General features: G+C 35.1%; 1 protein-coding gene across 5 annotated transcripts in view; it reads left to right on the forward strand.

Annotated features, from left to right (window-relative positions):
• The window catches only part of LOC143227552 (elongator complex protein 4-like), a 48,118-nt gene extending 28,193 nt beyond the window's left edge, over positions 1-19,925 (forward strand). For 3 of the 5 annotated variants that reach the window (XM_076459014.1, XM_076459033.1, XM_076459025.1), the window contains 5 exons: positions 7,931-8,050; positions 8,857-9,267; positions 11,663-11,762; positions 12,106-12,212; positions 19,591-19,925. In XM_076459014.1, coding sequence (XP_076315129.1) covers positions 7,931-8,050; positions 8,857-9,267; positions 11,663-11,762; positions 12,106-12,212; positions 19,591-19,716 — 864 coding nt within the window. In that variant the 3' untranslated portion in view covers positions 19,717-19,925. The remainder of the gene's footprint in view (positions 1-7,930; positions 8,051-8,856; positions 9,268-11,662; positions 11,763-12,105; positions 12,213-19,590) is intronic. The other 2 variants (XM_076459097.1, XM_076459194.1) reach the window with 1 other exon arrangement.
• Positions 19,926-22,307: the final 2,382 nt, after the last annotated feature.

The following is a 22,307-nucleotide window of genomic DNA, read 5'->3' on the forward strand; positions in this document are numbered from 1 at the left end:
TCACTTCAAGTTAGTTCAAACTCTGTTGTCACTGATATTCAAAACCAACTGGCCCATTTCTTTTTAACATTTACTTTTATCCAGTTTTTCTGGATAACTGATAACATTAGTATTTAGAGGAACAAGCTTGCCAACATGACAGCTAATTCTTTCTACTTGGGCACTGTCGCTGCTGTACCTCTTCCATACATGGACTATGATCCTGTATTCAAGGCTTGGTCGGCTCTGTGCTAGTTGGCAATCGACTTGGAGTGAGCAACGTGAAAGCAGGCTTTTCCAAATAAAACCCTCTATTGGCTGTTTTGCAACTGTAAGGATCGGAAAGAAGAAGCTTTTCTAACTAGACTATGGTTTGGTCACAGTTTTTAACTCATTTTTTTTATGTGGGACTGATGCACCAATGTGTAGTCTGTGTGACACTCAGGTTACAATAAATCACATTTTACTTTCTTGCCATCATTATGACTCAATGACAGCACCATTTTAAACGTGTTCTGTCCCACAGTTTGTCCACAACCTTTAAACAGTGTTATTGGCGATGGTGACACTGTCCACCTTGGAAATGTTTTTAGTTTTTTGAAGGCCAATAATCTTTTTAATGCCATTTAAGTTGTTTTAATTTATACATTAGACTTTTTTTAATGTGATTCCATTTTAAGAATCATGGTCCATCTAGTTTGATTTCAAATTAGCAAATGGCTGTAACATCAAATAACTCAACCAGAACTGGAAAGGCCAGCTTCAGGTGACTTCCAATCCATGGAGTTCCTTTTTCCCACTTGGGAAACTCTGTCTCCAGTAACACACTGTTGTGCTTAGTTTTTTTATTTTTGCCATTTTCATACCTGTAACCTTTCTTACCAATACTCTCTTCATCTCCTATGTGAAGCCATACATCACAATCCTTATAGTTTTTTAAGGAATTTATGATCAGTTTTTTTCAGAATATTAACAAATTGTCTCAATTTATTTGGTTCCTGTTTTGGAATCTTCTGGGACATGATACTTTCTCTACCAGTTGTCTTCCCCATATTTTTTTTTCCCTCATTATCTCTTTTGGGTTCATATCCTTCACTGTGAAGTCTTTGAGGTGTTTATACTACTTGGAAACTCAAGCTGAGGCTGCCAAATACTAGGCCTGCCTTTTTTTTTTGATTTTTTGTCTCTTACAGCCTTTTGAGTCCACTGCTGTTCCTTGAACCCATGTATTCTTCACTTATCTCTCCTTATAATTCTTATTCTTCAACTTCTCATTATCCTTCCTTTTTATCTGGGTTAGCTGGTCAAGTTTTCTCTATTGTTCCAGTCTGAGACTCGATACTTGATCCAGTTTTGAGTATTTTTCATTTCTCATTTCAGTCAGACTCAGACAATCGCTATTCATTTGCAGGACGTGGAATGGAGTATTTTGTTATTTCAATTCTTGCATCTCCTGTACAAGCTGGGTGAGAGGTTTTGCTCTTTTGGAGACATTCTTTTCTCTTCATGTAATGGACATGTGGAAACCCATAGGTTTAGTTGTAAAGTTTGACTTTACACCAATTTATTTAGATTTTGGTTTATGAGCAGAGCACACAAGCCACCAACCCAAGGATTTTTACATGTGGAATAATTAACTTGCCCAGAGACAACTAATTACAAATCAAGTACCTTCTTTATTTATATGCTGTTGAACAGCTTACTTATATTGAAACTCTCAAGGTCATTTTATTATAACACTACTTCTAAATCACTAAGTTATTCATTTTAAAAGCCTAGATATTTGTTAAATATCTAAACACAGGCTTAATTGTTTTGACCAACCGTGTGACCTCTTTGTACTTGTATAAAGACTTTATGGAGTTTATGCCACTAACTTTTATTATAGTATGTATATCTTCACAAAATGATGGCCATTCAGTAAACATCATAAGTCTTTTTACACACAAAAAATCACATTTTTCAAAGTAATTTAAACAATCTGAAAAAAGATGTCTGTTAATATATCAAGTAATTGTCTTGAATATTTCATGTGCAACACAATTTTTCACGTTAAGATTTAAAAATACTTCTCAAATATCTCGGATTTGATTTGTATAATCTCTAAAACCTCCTGAATACATTACAAATGTTTGTTTTCAATACAACTTTTATTTGGTATTTTCTCTACCCTAACTCTATACTGGACTGATCAGTTTGACTGACTTTTACAACAAACAAAACAAAATAAAGTAGCTCTAACTCATCCTTTTTTAATTTGAGAATGACTTCAAATTGTATTATGAAACTATCAGCTCATCTTCACTATTCTCTTTGCTTAAAAGGTTGACCCTCAGGGCAGCAATAATTTTCCTATCAATTTTTGAGTGATTGGCTGTGGCTGATGTCACATGACCTGTCTGCCTCAGTGGAAACTGAAGCAAACTACCTGGCCTTCCTTTACTGCTGTCTCGGAACTTAATCCTGCTGTAATATCTAACCTATCGATAGACAACTGCATGGCTGCAATGATTGACTCTATTATCCAGGCAACTGCTCAGTGTGTTCCCAAAATACGTTTCCATGGTATCTTTCTTCATACTGGAATCCTGCTTGCCATGTGACACAATGCTCAAAAATGGGTCTGCAATACCTTTTGCAGGGATTCTGTACTTTCAAGCCACATCATTTTTCAGTGGGCCCATGCACATGCTCAGCAGGTAAGACATCAAAACCAAAAGGTATCTTGGATTAAGCTCACAATCAGCATTTCTTCTTTCACTAGTTCTAAAGTCATATGGAATAAGAGTTGGAAGGTCGGTGGGCAGTAGACTTCTGTACCCCCTATGATCTTGGTTTGCGATTTCCAAAAAGTTGCTGATCCACAGAGCATCACCAGTATTCTCAGAGAAAGCTTTTGCCAGGCATCTAGTATTTCTGTTTTATCCACCGCCTTCTTGGCCATCGAGATTTGGGCAGAGCAATAGTCTCTTTCATTTTAGGCTGATCATCTCAATGACTATAATTGCCCCTTTACACTGGTGGAACTCAAGCTTTCTCTTCATCGGTCTGGCAGTATATTAGTGAGACATAATGATATTTGCTATGAGATGCTGCCTCATCTCTCTCCTGCCTCTCTTGCTATTCTTCTAGTTGTTTTTAAGCAGACATGGCAGTAGAATACTTTTCCTGATGCTTGGAACCAGGCTATTGTTCTCTCTTCTACTAAGCCTGCGAAGGATCCCAAGATTCTTTCAAACTACTGTCCAATTGCCTTGATGAGCTACTCTATAAGATTTTAGAGGGTGATTAATGCTCATCTTGTTTGGTTACTTGAATCAAACAACCTCCTCTCACCCACCTAATGTAGGATCCGATGACAGCTCTCCACTGTGGACCACCTGATTCAACTTGAAACGTCAATTATGGAAGTCTTTTATCAAGCAACAACATGTTTCTGTATTTTTTTTTTTTTTTTAACTTGAAAAAGCTTGTGATGCCACATGAAAGTATGGCATCCTGCAAAACCTCCACTCATACAGATTGCGTGGTTATTTGCCCAATTTTATTAAACATTTTTTTAATGGACTGGAAATTCCAAGTTTATGTATGCAAAAACGGCTCGTTTGGATTGAGAAAATATTTTACATAGAAGAGCGAACAACGTTTCGAGCTTCTTCAGTCATCGTCAGGTTCACAAAGTTTATGTGTTTCACACTTTCCCTGCAGAAACTTGGAGTCTCTCAGGGCTATGTCTTAAGTGTTGCACTTTTCATTATAAATATTAATGCCATTACTGAACAACTCCCTCCTATAGTTGCAAATGGATTCTATATCAACGACTTCCACATCTTGTGTCAGTTATTAAGCATGGTGTTTATTGATTGGCAGCTGCAGAGTGCCCTCAGTCATTTACTGAAGTGGACCACAGCAAACAGTTTTGTTTTGTCTCTCCAAAACAGTTTGCATGCACTTTTGCCACCAACAGGGTATTCATCCTCATCCAATGCTCCAATTCAAGTTGTGCTCCTTGTGATACCCAAGGCAAAATTCTTGGGGCTTCTATTTGACTGTAAGCTGACCTTCATTCCACACGTCAAACAGCTATGCATCAGGTGTACAAGAACACTGAACATCCTCTGTATTCTCTCTTCTGTCCCTACACCTTTGCCATTTGCAACAATCTTTACTGTATTCTTCGACACTTCGCTCCTTACCAAACCATCCCACTTGGGGATGTGTTTTCCCTCCTCAGTGGGCCTTACTTTTTCAAAACAGACTATCTGCCATTGCTCCTTTTGGCCTCCACATCCAGGTGCAATTGGATGAATTGAGTCTGTCCTTGGATAACATTGCAGAATCCACTGGTCAGCCCCCCCCCCATGGCTTATTACAGCCCCAAATGTGACCTTTGTTTAAGTCATCTGAAAAAGCAGATACTCCTGAATAAAAGTACTGTCTTTTATTTACTGAACATCTTTCGAACAAACTTTCTATTCCAATTTATACGGATGGTTCAAAATCAGGTGACTCTGTGGGCTCTGCCATGGTTTGTTACAGTTTGGTGGTTGCATGCAGAATCCCCTCTACAGCTTCTGTGTTCACTGCTGAACTGTATGCCATATCTCTTGCCCTGGATCATATTGAAGCTGAGCAGTACTCCAACTGCACTATTTATACTGACTCCCTTAATTCTCTGCTGGCCTTGGAATCACTTCACATTGGCTCACACCCTGTTCTTGCTGATATTCAACACCAACTGGCCCATTTCTCATTAACATCTACTTCTATCCAGTTTTTCTGGATACCAGGCCATGTTGGTATTTGCAGGAATGCGCTTGCAGACAAGGGAGCTAAATATATCTGCTCTGGCACTATCACCACTGTGCCTATTCCGTACATGGACTATGGTCCTGTATTCAAGGCTCGGCTCTGTACCAGCTGGCAGTCCACTTGGACTGAGCAATGCGACAACAAGCTTTTTCAAATAAAACCCTGTATTGGGCTTTCTAGCTTCTGTAAGGTTTGGAAGGAGGAAGTTGTTCTAACTAGACTACGCATTGGTCACAGTTTTTTAACTCATCATTTTCTTTTATCTGGGACTGATGCATCGGTGTGTAGTTTGTGTAACACTCAGATCACAATAAGCCATATTTTACTTTCTTGCCGTTGTTATGAATCTCAACGACGGCACTATTTTAAACATGTTCTGTCCCAGGGTTTGTCCGTAACATTGGACAGTATCATTGGTGATGGTGACACTGTCCACCTTGATAAAGTTTTTAGTTTTCTAATGGCCATTAACCTTTTTAATCTCATTTAAGTGTTTGAAAAGGGAACCATAATTAAAAAGATGTAATGAATAAATATCAGAGTCTCAATCTCTCTAGTTCAATTTGACATTAGAAAATGGTCAGAACATTATATAACTCTACACCAAGACTGGAAAGGCCAAATTCAGGTGACTAACACTGCTGTTTGAACTACCCGTTAGTCGTTCTGGTGAGTTGTTGTTATTACAATTTTGCTGCATGTCTTTTAACACTTTTATTACTTTACCTTTTGGTACTGGCCATAATGACAAATAACCAGGAACCAGGACTGGAAAGACCAACTTCAGGTGACTGGCGGTGGTTCTTGTACTTACCTCTTAGTCTTCCTGGCAGGTTATGATCATTACCATTATGCTACAGAAAGTCCTTTACAACTTTGTAGACTTGATATCAACATTGGTTTTATGCCATTTTCTGTTTTTAATTGCTGTTTTGTTTTTACCTTTGTTTCCTTTTACAAATTTTACTACTTTTACTTTACTTTTACCTTTTTACAGGACATTTGGCTAATTTTTATTATGATTTTGCTATATATCTTTTAACACTTTTCTTATTTTACCTTTTGATAATGGCTGTTAGGCCAACATAACCCAGAACCTGGACTGGAAAGGCCAACTTCAAGTGACTGACGGTGGTTCTTGTACTTACCTGTTAGTCTTCCTGGGGGGTTATGATCATTACCATTTTGCTAGAGAAAGTCCTTTACAACTTCTCTTGCTCTGCTTTCTCTCTTAACATTGTAGACTAGGTGTCAACATTTGGTTTTATGCTTTTTCTGTTTTTCAATTATGTTTTGTTTTACCTTCATTTCCTTTTAGGTATTTTACTACATTTAATTTATTTTTACCTTTTTACTAGACGTTTGGTTCAGATAGCCAAGCTGCTTTGTGCTATAAAACACTAAATCAATCAATCCTCTCTTCTGTCTCTTGGGTAACAGATCGATTTTCTATTCTAAAGATCTATCGTGCCCTCATTTGATTGAAACTGGATCATGGGTGTATGGTCTATGGCTCTGCCAGGATCTCAGCCTGGAAGATGTTTGACCCCATTTTACCAACTGGGGCTTCAGCTCTGCATCAAGGCTTTTCTCATTTCTTCAGTCCAGAGTTCAAACACTGATTCTCATGAACCTTCTCTACACTTTTGCTGTTTGCAACTTTCTTTTCTGTGTATTTCAAAACTTTTAATCCTTACCACAGCATCCCACCTGTTGTTGTTGTTTTTCTTTGTCAGTGGGCCATGCTTTTTTGGAATAGATAGTCTGCTATTGTTCCTTCTGGGCTCAGCTGGCTGAATTGAGTCTGTCCTTTGATGACATTGCTGTCTCCACTGGTCAACCAATCCCACTGTGGCTTATTACCATCTCCAAGTGTGATTTTTTTTTTTATTATTATTATTAATATCAGGAGGAAAGATATTCCTGATTGAAAGTACTGTCTTCTAATTGCCAAATGTCGTTTAAACCATCCTTCCATTCTCTTTTTTATAGACTTTTTGAAATTTGGTGACTCTGTAGGCTTTGCCATGGTTTATTGTGGTTGCACACGGGAACCTCTCTACAGTTTTTGTGTTCATTGCCAAATTGTATGTCATTTCTCTTGCCATGGATCATGTAGAAACTATGTAGTAAATGAGTTGTACTATTTATATTTACTTGCCTTGCAATAGCTTCACATTAGTTCTGACCTTATTTTCATCAACTGACCCATTTCTCTTTATTATCTACTTTTGTCCAGTTTTACTGGCTGCCAGGTCACATTGGTATTCACAGGGACAAGCTTGTTGACATTTCAGTTAAGTCTGACTACTCTTGTTGTCCCATATGTAGACTATGGTCCTGTGATCAAGGCTTGGCTCCACACCACTTGGCAGTTGACTTGGAAAGAGAAACATCATAACAAGCTATTCCAGGTCAAACCTTTTGTTGCTTTTTGGACATCTTGTTGCAATCAAGATTGAAAGGAGGAAGTTGTCCTAACTAGGCTACTTGTTAGTTATAGTTTATTAACTCAGTTTTCTTTTAATTGGTACTAACGTACCAATAGACCACATTTTACTACTAAACATGACAGAAGCACCATCACTTCATTTAGTAGACATAAAGCAATCATCAGCACTTGATTTTCTGCACATACTAGAACCATTGTTTCTTGATCTATTAGACATGATAAATCATACTTATCATGATCTACATAATTGCTTAAATCTTGATCACCTAATCTTTGCTCCACATTTTGTAGCCATGTCAGAAGGAATTTCACCAAATTTCCTTTTCCTGCTTTCAGCCGTGAACTATTTGAAGGATCATCTAATATTTGCTCCTTTTTGTCATGTGTCTTAACATAATTGTTTGTTTTATTCAGTAGAAGGTCATATTTTATCCTAAGTGTCTTTTCAATGAGGCACACAAGGAGTAACAAATGTTTCCAAAGAGGTATTCATTAGAAATGTTAACAAACTAAATAATGTTTTATACATTCTTTTAAACATAATCTAAATTCTGTTCAGAAATTTTATTGTATTTTCTTTGGTTTGAGAAGAGAATTAATGACGGGATTATACGTCACATATAAATGTTTAAAGCAGCTCCTAACAAACATTGTTACCTCTTGAAATTTAGAGTTTTGTGTTCACAGGGGCTTCCTGCACCCATCTCTGACAATTTAGCTCACAGGAAACCTGAAGCAGAATCAAGAGAGGTTGCTGCAGAATTAATGAAGATAGCATGGAGATACTCGGATCTACCAGTTGTTCAAGTATAAATTATCTGTTCCTTAAATTAGCCCTTAGGAAATAGTTGTATAAATATTTATGTTTGTCTGTGCATTTCTTCAAATCTATAGTTGATATAAAGCACTTAGTAAATGAATATATCTTCCTAAAGTAAGTTTTGTTAAATTATTTTATTGATTGTTCATGAAACTCTCTTATTCATTTCTTCAAATCTATAGTTGATATAAAGCACTTAGTAAATGAATATATCTTCCTAAAGTAAGTTTTGTTAAATTATTTTATTGATTGTTCATGAAACTCTCTTATTCATTTCTTCAAATCTATAGTTGATATAAAGCACTTAGTAAATGAATATATCTTCCTAAAGTAAGTTTTGTTAAATTATTTTATTGATTGTTCATGAAACTCTCTTATTCTCATAAATCAGTTACATCTCACTTAAGCTTCTTCACTAAAGTTTTTTACAGAACATATTCAAAGTATTACAAAATGATTTGCTTACAAAAGTTAATAGTGATAGAAATATTGTATTACAACCCTGATTACAGAAGGTGTTAACTTAAACCAGTAAACAGTGATACAAGTACTATATTACAACCCTGATTGCTGAAAGTGTTAACTTAAACCAGTAAACAGTGATACAAGTACTGTATTAAACCCTGATTTACAGTTCCCTAGGAGAGTCATATCACTTCTATAGATAACTGATATACAGTTTTCAGTTAATCTGTGTCATGTTGCTTAGTATAATATAGCTTTTGGTTTGTATTTATAATAAACATATTGTTTATAGATGCTATAACATTCTTTGCTGCTATATTTTGTTCAGCCTGCACCTGTTGTCCACCAGTTTGGACATTACTATGATGTCAGCCTGGTCATGGACAGTAAATTAATTCAGCAATGTGACATAGAAACCTGTGATATTTGTGAGAGAAGCACAGATTCTTCTGAGCAGTTGAATGGTACACTTCTTCCCTGGTCATATCAAATGGTTCTCAACAGAATTTGGAGAAAACTGAAGAAGGGAAATTTTCTGACATCATCAAATCCAGATGAACCAAACATTCTGAGAATAAACATTCACTCTCTTGGATCACCCTTATGGAGGACTAATGGTGGTTCAGAAAGATCCAGTTCTTTAGATAGTCCTATGTTTAAGTTTCTGCATCTTCTGCGGGCTCTTTTGAGGTCAGCATATGCAGTGTGTGTGGTTACTGTACCATCACATCTTATTCAGGTTTGTAAAAGTAACTTAAGGGCGAGGTTTAAACTATTGTTAACAGTGGAGCATTTTATTCTGATCTCTACAAATTTTGTTTTATGATGCTGACCTCACCTAGTTACAAGCGAGGGTTTATCTTGAAAATCGATGCATTCTAATCACCATAAGTTCTTGAATAAATACAGTTCAAAAATTGTTTTTGAAGTACACAATGAAAAATATTTATTTAAAGATAATCAACAGTATCCAGTGCACACCCTTTACCAATGCTTCAGTTTATTATCTTCTCATTTAGAAGCATAAATAAATACGATAATCTAATGGTAAGTGTCCAACAAGACATTTAAAGATCTCGTTTCCTTACTATGTGTACACTTAGTAAGACTGGTATAGAAAATTAGCTGAATTATATACTATAGAAATTTATTTAAACTACATACTGTAGAAAATTATTGTCTGAAAGATGTGGTAAACCAGGAACATGCACTGTTTTATAAATTCAGATAAACTGTAAACATATACCTAGAAAAGATGCCAAACTTTGAACGAGTACTGGCTATAATATGCAATAAACCATGAATGTGTAAATAGCTAAAATATATGATAAACCATAAATATATGAGACCTAGAAGATGAGACAAACTGCAATTATATATTGGCTAGTGTGTGAAACAACCTATGAACATATACTTTTCCAGAATGTGAAGTAATCCCTCATTATAAAGAAATGGCTATAAGGTATGTTAAAATATTACCTTGAAGAGTTGGATGGAAAGGTTAAGATGTCAACGTAAACAATTGGATAGAAAAGTTGTTAAAACATCAATTAAAATAATTGAATAGTAAGGTTGTTAAAACATCACTATGAAATAATCAGTGAACTTAAATTAATTGGTTTGGTTTGAATTTCATGCAAAACTTCACTAAGTCTGTATGCAGCAGTATTACACTGATTTAGCAGTGTAATACTAGAGGGAAGGCAGTTAGTCGTCACCATCCACTGTCAACTGTTGGGCTACTCTTTTACCAATAAATAGTGGGATTGACTGTAATATTATAATACTCCCGTGGTTGAAATGGCAAGTGTGTTTGGTGCTACAGGGATTCCAACCCTCAGATTATGAGTCGAATGCCTTTACCGCCTGGCCATGCTGGGCGCTTCAGTTGAAACATCAACTTAGTATACTCAATGATTTAATGTCCATTAGTAATTTATATTTCATTCAAACCTTCTTTAATTTATTTAGATGATTTAGATATTCAGAGCATTCAACTTGTAAAGAAAAAGTTTGAGATTAAAATATTTGATAAAAAGAAATTAATGTCGGATATTTTATTTACCCTTAGGATTGTGGTTCAGTGAGGAGGTAGTAATCTTGCAAAATAAATTTTAGGTATTAATATTTTGTTTTTCTCATCTATTTTACCAGTAAATTAACTTTAAGCTGATTTTAATGAGAGCAGTCTTTTATGAATAAATACATTAGATTACTAAAATTTTCTTTACTCATTTTCCTTAAACTTCATGTTTTTTTCTCAATGTCTCAACTATATATATATATATATATATATATATATACGGGCTTGTCCTAGTTTGCTGTATTTAACATTATTTATCTTGCACTTAAACTGAACAAGTAAGTTTTAAGGGTAATATAATTGTATGGCATTATAATATAGAGGAAGGTGTAGTATATTGCTACTTTTTATAAATTTTGGTGATTTATAATTATATAAAAAATTGGAAGAATTATAAGATTTCTGAGACACTACTGCCTCCTCTTCACCATAACTATCTTGACTGTTTGCCATTTAGGAATTGATAATTCTTGTGGTCACTGCACCAGTCTTTTATAACCTTATATTTTTGCATTATTGCAGCATGATGTGCTGATCATGTGACCTCCCTCCACCAATTCCATTGTGCCCTCTATACTATAGCAGGTAGTTCCCTCTATCACTGTAGTGTTTAAATGTGTTTTTCCAGTTGTTCTTCAGGTGAATTTTGCTACATGCTTTTAGTTGGAATTATTGGAGTTATTGGGTCTTGGATGGTTTTATTGTGTTTTATTCTATGTGGGAGATTTTTACTTTTGCAATTTTAAAATGAATGTATACTATTTTAAAAGGATTACTACCACATCCACCTAAGACAATGTGAGTTCAAGCATCTAGGATGTACCTCTTATTCAGCTGTTTTTCATGACTAGTTTATCAACTGAGAAATAACCAGGAAGATACCTTATGCCCAATATTACTGCAATTATCATTTGCATTGTTTTTCAGTGGATTTTTTTATTTTTTTCCCATTATCAGCTCAAGTTTCATTCATCGTTGTGTTTGGTACTGAATTATTTTGATGATAATATGTTTTGTAGTTTTATAACTGTATATAAAAACTTTTCTTCAGGACATGGAGCGACTAAGATTTGAGTCGGACACAGTGGTTAAATTAGAATCTTTTGCTGGATCAGATAAAGAGATGAACCCTGTATTTAAAGATTATCATGGTAATGCTTTTTTTTATTTAACATCAAGTTTAAAAGGTATTTAGAAATGCATATATTAAGGTTTTAAATTGGATCTCATTTTAAAATAATTAATATTTAGGTCCTTGTAGTTTTTAGTTTGACAAAAAGTCAACATCCCATAATCAAGAATTATTTAAGAACTTGCTAAAAATTAACATTTTATATTGTAATTTAACAAATTAAAGACACTTAGTAATGAAAAATAAACATGTATGTCAATAAATGTAGTAAAATTCATAATAATCTTTTTGTAATAATTAAAAGCACCTTTTTTTTTATTCGTAATCTTTTACTAAAGTTCATGAATGTTTTTATTTTTCAGGACTTTTTCATATCTTGAAACTCCCACGGTTAAATTCTTTGACTTCATTTATTCCAGAAACTAAGGATCTTTGTTTCCAACTTAAAAAGAAAAAGTTTACCATTGAGGTAATGTAGAGAACAGATATGTGGTCATTACATTCAAATTTTATAATTTCTACATGAATATTACAATTTTACTGGACACTACATCTATCATGCCTATATTGGATTTTGTTTGTATTAACTCTTTCAGGATAGACATAATTTCAGAAAATTTTAGTTACATTTAAAATTTTCATTAAACTATGTGCTTATCATAATACACATAAATATGGCAATAAATGGAGCAAATAATCTCAATTTTAACATTGTATAAGATTTAAATTATTAATTTTATAAGACTGTATTTTAATTTCCCCTGGTGTAAATATTGACATTTACTCTCTATTCTCTTTTCTTTATTTAACACCCCTTGAAGAAATATGAAATTTAATTTAAATTGCTCATTATAATATAGTAATTGTTCAGAGAAAGTATACTTTTATAGTCTTCAACCTTGTTTCATTACAGAACCATCAAATACAAAAATCAGACCCCTATCTCCTAACCCACCTGTCACATCCTGTCTTTCACAAATAGTTCTCTCTGATATTTATTACTGTATTATTTATAACCAGTAGAAATACAAAGTTTTTAATTTATCAAATAATGTATCATATTTGGATTTTATGTACAAAATATTATCTGTTTCCCTTGTTGTTCAATCTTTGATCCCATGGAAAATAGATCTGTTAACTTAGCTGAATTTTTAACAGCTCTTGTTACATACTTAGAAATCCAGAAAAATTTTTATAGTCATGGGACGTAGTGTGATTTTTGTAGTTTACTATTCTGGCTTCTTTGGTGCATTATTTAATTAAATAAAAAATATTATTTAGTGCAGTAGTACCATTAATAAAATAAAAAAGTCCAGCTAAGTGTCATTGATAGTCTATGGTAAAGAAATGAAGATTTAGGTAAATATTATACTTCATGTTATTCATGTATATTCTCTGTTTTATTATTATAAAAGTTGCTAGAAATTTATTACATTAGAAAAGATTAGATTAGGTAACATAAAGAAATAATAAAACTGTTAAAATTTTTTCATTTATGTGACTTTATAGGATAATATGAGCTCCACATTGTAGCAGGAATATTAGATATGCTTCAAGGGGCAACAACACAATATAACTTAAGTATAAACAGATCTATACTGTTATGAGTTTAACCATTTTGCAATAGGCTAGGTATCATATGCACAAGCTAAGTGTTTGCAGTGTAACTTTTAATACAGTATCTATACCTTCACAAAATTTTTTTCTCTTTAAGTAAATTCTTTTGTACTCACAAAAATCAAATTTTTTAGTGAAGGATTTTTCCTAAACATCTGTTTGTGAAAATATTGAGTCAGTTTTATTACTAGTTGAAGTACAAGGTGATTTTCATTTTATCATTTAAAAGCTATTCTTCATCCCAGAGATTTCAAATATTCTTTGTGTAATCTCTAAGACCTCCTTAATAGATTTCAAACATTTGTTTGCAGCAAGACTCTATATTTTGTCTGTTAATTTCTCTACCCAAACTATAGGGGGTTTGTCAATTTGACCAGCTTTGTAACGTCCATAAAGAATAATGAAATAATTATAAATTATGTGTAGTTCATTCTAGAATGAGTACAGTGTATAAGAATAAAACAAATATTTTCTCTAAATAGCTGTAATTTCATAACATTATACATTTATTATTTTATTTTGCTAACCTTCCAGTCATGCCTAGCTAACATTTATGGAAGTTTCATTGATGGAGTCACATTTACTTATCATATACAAGAATGTAAAAGTAGCCTTTATAAAGTGACCTATCTTGAGTATGTTTTAGTTTAAAATACAGTCACGTCTTATTTACAATACATTTTATACGTATATATATTATAACTAGTTACAAATAAGTTTTGAAACTTATTTTCCTTAAAACATAGAAAATAAAATAAATAAGCATGGCAAACTGTTATCTCTTATAGTTATGAACATTGTATACTCCCCTCGAGGTGGATTCCTGTAGGTGGTGAGGGGGCTTCCAGATAAGGTTCTGTACTTTAAGGTTACCTCCTGTGGAATCTAAACATCCACCCACATGTTTGATGTGTATTAAGACCCTTGAAGTGTAGGAAAGGATCCTGGTGGTTTAGGGGTCCAACCCTAATACACCACTTTGGCCTTGAATTTCTGTAGATAAGCAGTCTTGGGGTAGCTCCTCCAAAGTCAGTCAGCTGGTCCTCATGAGCTAGTCAACTGATTACCAGTGTTGATCATTCTCAGCAGGCGTTATGAACATTGCATTTGATGCTGGTATTTGGGTATAGTGCTCATGAAACCCTAGTCTTGCTGCAATGTCCTTGTTTGGCATTGCAGTGTGTTTCCTCTTAGGGCTTCATAGTGGGTTGGGACAATGAGCACTAAGAAGTGCTTACTTCATGAAGAAAAAATAAAGTTGAAAAACTATAATTGGTAAACATCCATAAATGGATGACTGCTCAACAAACATCATCACAATCGGTTTCTGTACCTAGATATCTCATTTTGCATTCATTATCTGAGAAATCCATCAAGCAGATATCTCCCTTCTTTCTTTCTTTTTATTCAAAAGCTTGCTGGCTTCCTCAAGTCAGTGAAGAAATTCCACTTTGTAGACATTTTGGTAGAAACATCCCCACCACAACACACTGAACTCTTTCTGAATTCAAAGAACATTGGGGATATATCCATTGAGGTTACTCTCCATGCTATGCTGAATCATTCAAGAGGAGATATTGTTAAGAGGAACTTGAAAAACATTCCTGATTTGGAGATACTTGCTGGTTTTTCTAGCCAAGGCATTTATTCAGTGCACCAAATCTCTGCCTGCAACTTGTGAAGATGGAATTATGCTGCTTACTAATATTCTGATTTTGATGATTATATCACCATATCCACCTGCCACAGTCAAGGCAGGTTATCTGAACTGTAAAGTTGACCATACATTTCCAACTCTCTCAGTTGTTTTCAGTGTCAGCTCCTCAATCACTCAAAGACATCATGTCATGGTTCTTTAACATGTGCTCATTGTGGTGGTAAGGACCACAATGTCTACAGGTGTGAACTGGAACCATGCTGTGTTAACTGTAATGGCTCACACCCCTCTTACTCTTGGTCTTACTCTAAGTGGATGAAGGAGAAAGAGGTGCAATGTTTGAAGACTGTGAACAATCTTTTACCCAGACGCCAGAAGTTATTGTCCCCTCCTACATTTTGGACATATGCTGATGCACTCCATTCTGCTGCTTCAGTGGGAGTGTATAAGGATCTCTCCATGCCTCCAACAGAGTCATCTGCAAACCATCTAAAGAGTCCTTTATCCTTCATGGTTAAAAGAGTTGATGAGTCTACATCTACTCCCATCTCTGTCCGCACTCCTTCTGGTGGCTTCCGAGGTCTGCCTCCTTTGGCTCCAGGTTCAGGTTTCCTTGGGTCTATCTTCATCTCTATTTCTGAAATGTAGAATGATTATTTATTCATGCCCTCAATCACCAGAATCTTCACCCACTGACAGAAACCTGCACACTTGACCCAAAGCAGAATCCATGGAGGTTGATGGATCTCCTTCCAGTAAAGAAAAAAAACATTTAGTCAAAAACAGGTCTGTCAGCCAAATTCTCCTCCATCTAAATAAAAATGGCCACTTTGATACAGTGGAATTGTCAAAATTATCCTTCAAATATAGATGAGATTAAAGATTTGATTGATTCTTGCCATCCTGTGTGTCTCTTTACAGGAAACATTTCTGAAACATGCTGATGCAGTCACCTTTCAACAGTTTTCATTGTACAGAAATGGCCAGTTGCATGATGGAGGGGTGGCACTGCTGTTTGATCAGCATGTGCCTGCCCTGTCTTTGCCACTCCATACACACTTGGATGCCATAGCCATCTGTGCTTCCTTGTGTGTACCATCACTATTAGTTCTCTCTTCCTATCTCCTGACTGAAGAGACCTATGATCAATCTGATCTTGAAGCCCTCATTGAACAGTTACCATCTTGTTTTTCAATAATGGGGGATTTTAATGGACATAACCCCCTCTGGGGTAGTGCTGATATTGATAGAGAGGTGTCGTTCTGTAAAGCAGGTTCTCTTAGATCAAAAATTTACTCTCTCCAGTACTGTTTTTAAACTTATTTTCATGCAGGTAGTCAGTCTGTTCCTGATATTGATCTCTCGGTCTGCTCCCCTTCACTTTTTTCTTACATTTCTTAGAGGGTTGACAGTGACCTACAGGGCAGTAATCATTTTATGACAGACTAGCCATGGTCAATGCCACCTGACCCACATGGCTCAGTGGAAGGTTGGACCAAGCCAACTGGCCTCCTTTCACTGCTCTCTCAGAACTTGATCCTACCTTTGCCTTTAAGTCATTGATAGGTTACTGCATGATAGCAATGACTAACTATATTGTCCAGGCAGCTGCTCAGTGTATTCTTAAAATTTTTACACAATTCCTATGGTATTTTTGTCTGTGGTGGAATTCTGCCTGCCAAATGGCACAAAAGGCTCACAAATGGGCCTGAGATAACTTCTGTATGTATTCAACACTTTCAAACAGCATCAGTTTTCAGCAGGCCCAAACATATGCTCTGCAGATAAGATGTCAATGACAGAAGGAATTGTGGATTAAGTGCACAACTAGCATCTCTTCTGCTTCCAGTTCCAAAGTCATATTGGACCAAATTCAGTAAGTCAGTGGCCAGTTTACTTCTGCTCTCCAGTGGACAGGAAATTGCTGATGCCCCATAACATTGTTTGAAGTTTTTCTTGTGCATCTAGGACTTCTGCTTCATCCCCCACCTTCTTAGCCATTAATACTCAGGAATAAAGATTGCCTCTTTCCTTTCAGGCTGATTTGTTTCTATGACTATAATCACCTCTTTAAACTGGTGGAACTCAAGCTTCCTTTTCATTAGTCTAACCTGATATTTGCTACAAGATGCTGTGACATTTCTCTTCTGCCTTTCTTGTTAATCTTCTGGTTGTTTTTAACCAGATCTGGCAGGAGAATGCTTTTCCTAATGCATGACGCCATGCTCTTATCCTCGTTTTGTAAATCTGAGAAGGATCCCAAGATTTCTTTAAACTACCATCCAATTGCTTTGATGAATTGTCTCTGTAAGATCTTAGAGAGGATAGTTAGTGCTTATTTTTTTGGTTCTTTTAAATCAAACAATGTCCTCTTGCTCACCAAGTAGGTTTGGATTACAGAGGATCCACTGTGAACCACCTAAATCAGAAATCAAGAAAGCCTTTCTCAAGCAAAACCTTTTTTTTACTTTCAGAAGGCTTATAATATTTTGTGGAGATGTGGTATTTTGCAAGACTTCATATTGGTTGCATGGTCATTTGCCCATTTTTATTTTAAAAAAATTTAATGAACTGGTAATTCCAAGTTTGTGTGGGTTCAACACTAACCCACAGAACTTGGAAACTCTCAGGGCTGTATCTTGAGTGTTGCACTTTCATTATAAAGAATAATGCCATCAGTGAACACCTCCCCCTACATTTGTATATAGGCTCTATGTCGACTTCCACGTCTCATGTCAGTCATTGATTGTGAGGTTTATTGAGCAGCAACTACAAACTGCTCTCAATCATTCACTGAAGTGGACCATTGCCAATGGTTTTATGTCTTGTCTCTCTAAAATGTTTACATGCACTTTTGCCACCAACAGGTATTCACCCCAAACCTGAGCTCTATTTCCATTGAGTTGTGCTTCCTGTGGTCCACAAAGCAAAGTTCTTGAGGCTTATATTTGACTGTAAGCTGACTTTCATTCCACACATCAAGCAACTATGCATCAAGTGTAGAAATGCACTGAACATCCTCCATGTTCTCTCTTCCACCTCTTGAAGAGCAGACTAATGTTCTGTGCTAAAGATCTATCATGTTATCACTTGATTGAAACTGAACTATGAGTCTATGGCTCTACCAGAACCTCGGCCTTGAAGATATTGGACCCCATTCACTATCTTCGAGCATTGGTTCTACATGGGGGGGGCTTCCTGCACTTCTGCAGTCTGGAATTTGCACATTGGATCTCGAGGACTTCCTCAAAACCTCTGCCATTTGCGACTGTCTTTACTGTATACTTCAGAAACGTTTTTTCCTTACCACAGCATCCCACCTGGGATTGTTTTCCTTCCTCAATGGGCCATATGCTTTTTCAGGATAGATAGTCTGCCATTGTTCCTTTTAGCCTTTGTATCCAATGCTGCTGGCTGAATTGGATCTGTCCTTGGTTGACATTGCTGTCTCCACTGGTCAGCTTATCCCACCATGGCTTGTTACCATCCCCAAGTGTGACCTTTCTCTGAGTCATTTGAAGAAGGCAGATACTCCTGATTGAAAGTAACGTGTTCTATTTGCTGAACACCTTTTGAACTCTATGGGCCCTGTTGTGGTTCAGTGATTGTGCACAGGATTTCCCCTACAGTTTCTGTATTCACTGCTGAACTGTATGCTATTTCTCTTGCCCTGAATCACATAGAAGCTAAGCAGTGCATGAACTGTACTATTTATATTGACTCACTTAGCTATCTTCTAGACCTGGAATTGCTTCACATTAGTTCGCACCCCGTTCTTGTTGATATTCAAAACCAACTGGACCATTTCTCTTTATCATCTATTTCTATCCAGTTTTTCTGGATACTAGGCCATGTTGGTATTCACAAGAATGAGCTTGCTGACACCACAGCTAAATCTGTTTGCTCTGGTGATATCACTGCTGTGTCTGCTCCATACATGGACTACAGCCCTATATTTCAAGGCTTGGCTCCATGCCATTTGGCAGTTGATTTGGAGAGAGAAACTTGATAATGAGCTCTTCTAGATAAAAACTTCTATTGAACTTCCACCATCTTGTTTTCATAAGGATCGGAAGGGGAAGTTTGTCCTAAATAGGCTACGTATTTGTCACAGCTTTTTAACTCATCATTTTCTTTCATCTGAAACTGATGCGCCAATGTCTGTGTAATGCTCAAGTGCTATTGTGCTGTTGTTACAACCACGAGCGACAGCACCAATTTGGGCATGTTTTTGCCATTGGTTTAGCCCTGATATTGGACAGTGTCATTGGTGATAGTAACACCATGTATTTACCATTTGCCACCAGCTATCATTTCATGACTCTGACTCTTGTAGAACTGAACATAACCAATTAGTTTCAACTAAATTTAAATAAATATTTTGGTTTAGAAAAAAAGATTTATAGTTTGCTTTTTAAGTAATTTGTTCTTATATCTTGTAATTTTTGGGTTAACATGACATAGTTCAGGTTAAAAAAAAACAATACAGTATTGTAATAACTGTATTCATCAAGATATTGATAATTCAGGCTGGTTACTATGTGGTTTAAGTGGTTATTCTTTTTTATTTCAGAAACTTCACATGCCACCCGACCTCTCTGAGACAGCTAGCAGAACTGATAAAGGTCCATTAGTGGACAAACTGTCTTCCAAATTAGTAGGCTGTATTCCTGCTACTAAGGTTACGCTTGACTTCTGAACATATGCCACAAACTTTATGTAGATATTGTATAATTTAAAAAAATAGTCATCTTTAAACTGATAAGAAATGTTATCTTCTCAAGTTTTTACTTTCAGCAGTAACTAAATGGTAGTTAATATATTCCTCGAATGTTACTGGCAACAACTGACTATTAAAGTTTTACTCCTGTTACCTGTGTTGTGTTAATGACACAACTCAGAACCAAGGCTATCTTATTTCTGTCCTTTTTTTCACATTAATTAAACTATTAACCTAAAGTGTTTTTTTTTAATTTATACAAGAGTATCTTGCATGACATTAATTTATATTATCAGTTTTCATGTTATATTAGGTGAAATATTTGATATTAAACTAAACTAAACTAAACTAACGTGGCAGGTTCAGTTTAGAGAGAGAGAATCAAGAGTTCTCTCCAACTGGGGTGTTCAGGAACTTTGTAGTTCCTCTTCGTCCCCTTCGTGGATTGTTATTAGGATTAAGTGGTGGGTTTTTTTTTTATTATTATTATTTTAATAAATTAATTATCGTTATTATTCTTGACTTTTGGGTGAGGAATGTCTCACTAAATGGTCTTTGGGTGGAGGCAAAGGTAGCAGTGGAAAGAAGGAAAGGTCGGACCTGTCTCAAAAAAAAAAAGTTGGGTAGATGTGAACATGAATGTAATTCATTCAAGTTCAGATCAAATCAAACGACGATTCTGGGTCTGGCAAAAGGTTGCCTGGGCTGGGAGAACTAATATTTGATATTAGTTAACTAACATGAATTTAAATAAATTTTTAAACTTTGATAATAAAACTAGATTGTGTCACCCAATTCATTAATTAAGTCACCAGGTATGGAACAAAATTATCCAACTAAAAATAAAATATTTTCTTGATATATAAACTTATTGGGTAACAACCTTCTTAATTAAAATGTGTCTAATAAAATAAAACACCAGTGTTGGAAAATCATCTTTGAAATTCAAATCTTTATAAGCCACCTGGTGGCTCCTTGATTAACTTGAGAGATTAAGTTTAAGGCTAGATCCTTATGATTGTCACAGTGCTGATAAAAGTGCTTAAAAGCAAGTGGAACATATCTTTAATAAAAGGAAAAACTTGAGTATTGAATATCCCTCTTCCAAATCTAAATAGTTATATAATGAAACAAAGTGAAGTATTGGATATCCCTCTTCCAAATCTAAATGGTTATATAATGAAACAAAGTGAAGTATTGGATATCCCTCTTCCAAATCTAAATGGTTATATAATGAAACAAAGTGAAGTATTGGATATCCCTCTTCCAAATCTAAATGGTTATATAATGAAACAAAGTGAAGTATTGGATATCCCTCTTCCAAATCTAAATGGTTATATAATGAAACAAAGTGAAGTATTGGATATCCCTCTTCCAAATTCAAATAGTTACCTAATTAAAAAAAAAAAAAAAAAAATTATATAACCCTCATCCAGTTTCAAATCCGTACCAAATAAAATACCTGAATGTCAGGTAACCAACTTCCAACTTTATATGTAGCAAATAAAATAATTTTTTTCAGTTTCATCTATGTAACGACAGAAAAGTGAAGCTACTAAAGAATTACATGAATATCTTTTGAATTAAGATATGAATTTAAAAAAGTAAACCATAAACTCTCCCTCTTTCAAATTTAAGTATTAATAGCAACACACTCTGAAGTACATGAACAAATGTAAAATAGAAATTATTATTCATGAGCTTTTATCTTCAAATGTTTAGCTAATAAAAGCTGAAGTTGCTACTTGTTGCTTAACTTAATAGATCTACTAGAATCTTATTAAATTGTTTTGAACAAACTCATGCCTGCTGGGCTCTGACTTTGGTCATTAACTCTAAAGATGAGTACTTCTTTGGAGAATAACTTTTCTGTTATTGTGTTCAAAACTGAATACTCTTAACCATTTGGTATTATTACAGCAGATTATTAAAAAAAAAAAAAATTGGTATCATTTGGATATAAAAACAGTATGGAAATTGATTGTTGCACAGATGCAGCAGGTCATTACACCAACAAGTAATCGGACATCAGTTGTTGCACAGTGAACAAGAGTTTGAATAACCACAGATGCAGTAGGGTGTTGCATCAAGTAATCAACGTTGATTGTTGCACAGTGGACAAGAGTAAATAACCACAGATGCAACAACGTGCTACATCAACAAGTAATTGGACTAAGTTCTGGGGGTCTTTATTTTATAAGAGTAAAATGGTTTGGGTATAATTATTCTCTTTTTACATAATTCAGCTATCTTATCTTTAATTCCTGCAATATTTGCAGTCATAATGGGTGCTAAACAAATTACTGAACTAAGGTCACCTACTCTAATGGGTCCTACACAGTTTAGCATATCTTCTGTCATTTCCATATAAGTACGTTGATCACTTGACACTGCAAGATATTAGTTGTTATTTTCTAGTTTAGTGTTAACTGTAAAGGGACATTTTATGTAATTTAAACATTTTATGTGTTGCTTTCAAAGGTATCTCTATAAACATTATTTGTGTATCCTTTACTGTGGCTGTTTTTACATCAGCCAATCTATAATACATGTAAATCTGTTCACTATGT

Source organism: Tachypleus tridentatus, chromosome 1, assembly GCF_004210375.1.
Source record: "Tachypleus tridentatus isolate NWPU-2018 chromosome 1, ASM421037v1, whole genome shotgun sequence".
NCBI classification, from domain to species: domain Eukaryota; kingdom Metazoa; phylum Arthropoda; class Merostomata; order Xiphosura; family Limulidae; genus Tachypleus; species Tachypleus tridentatus.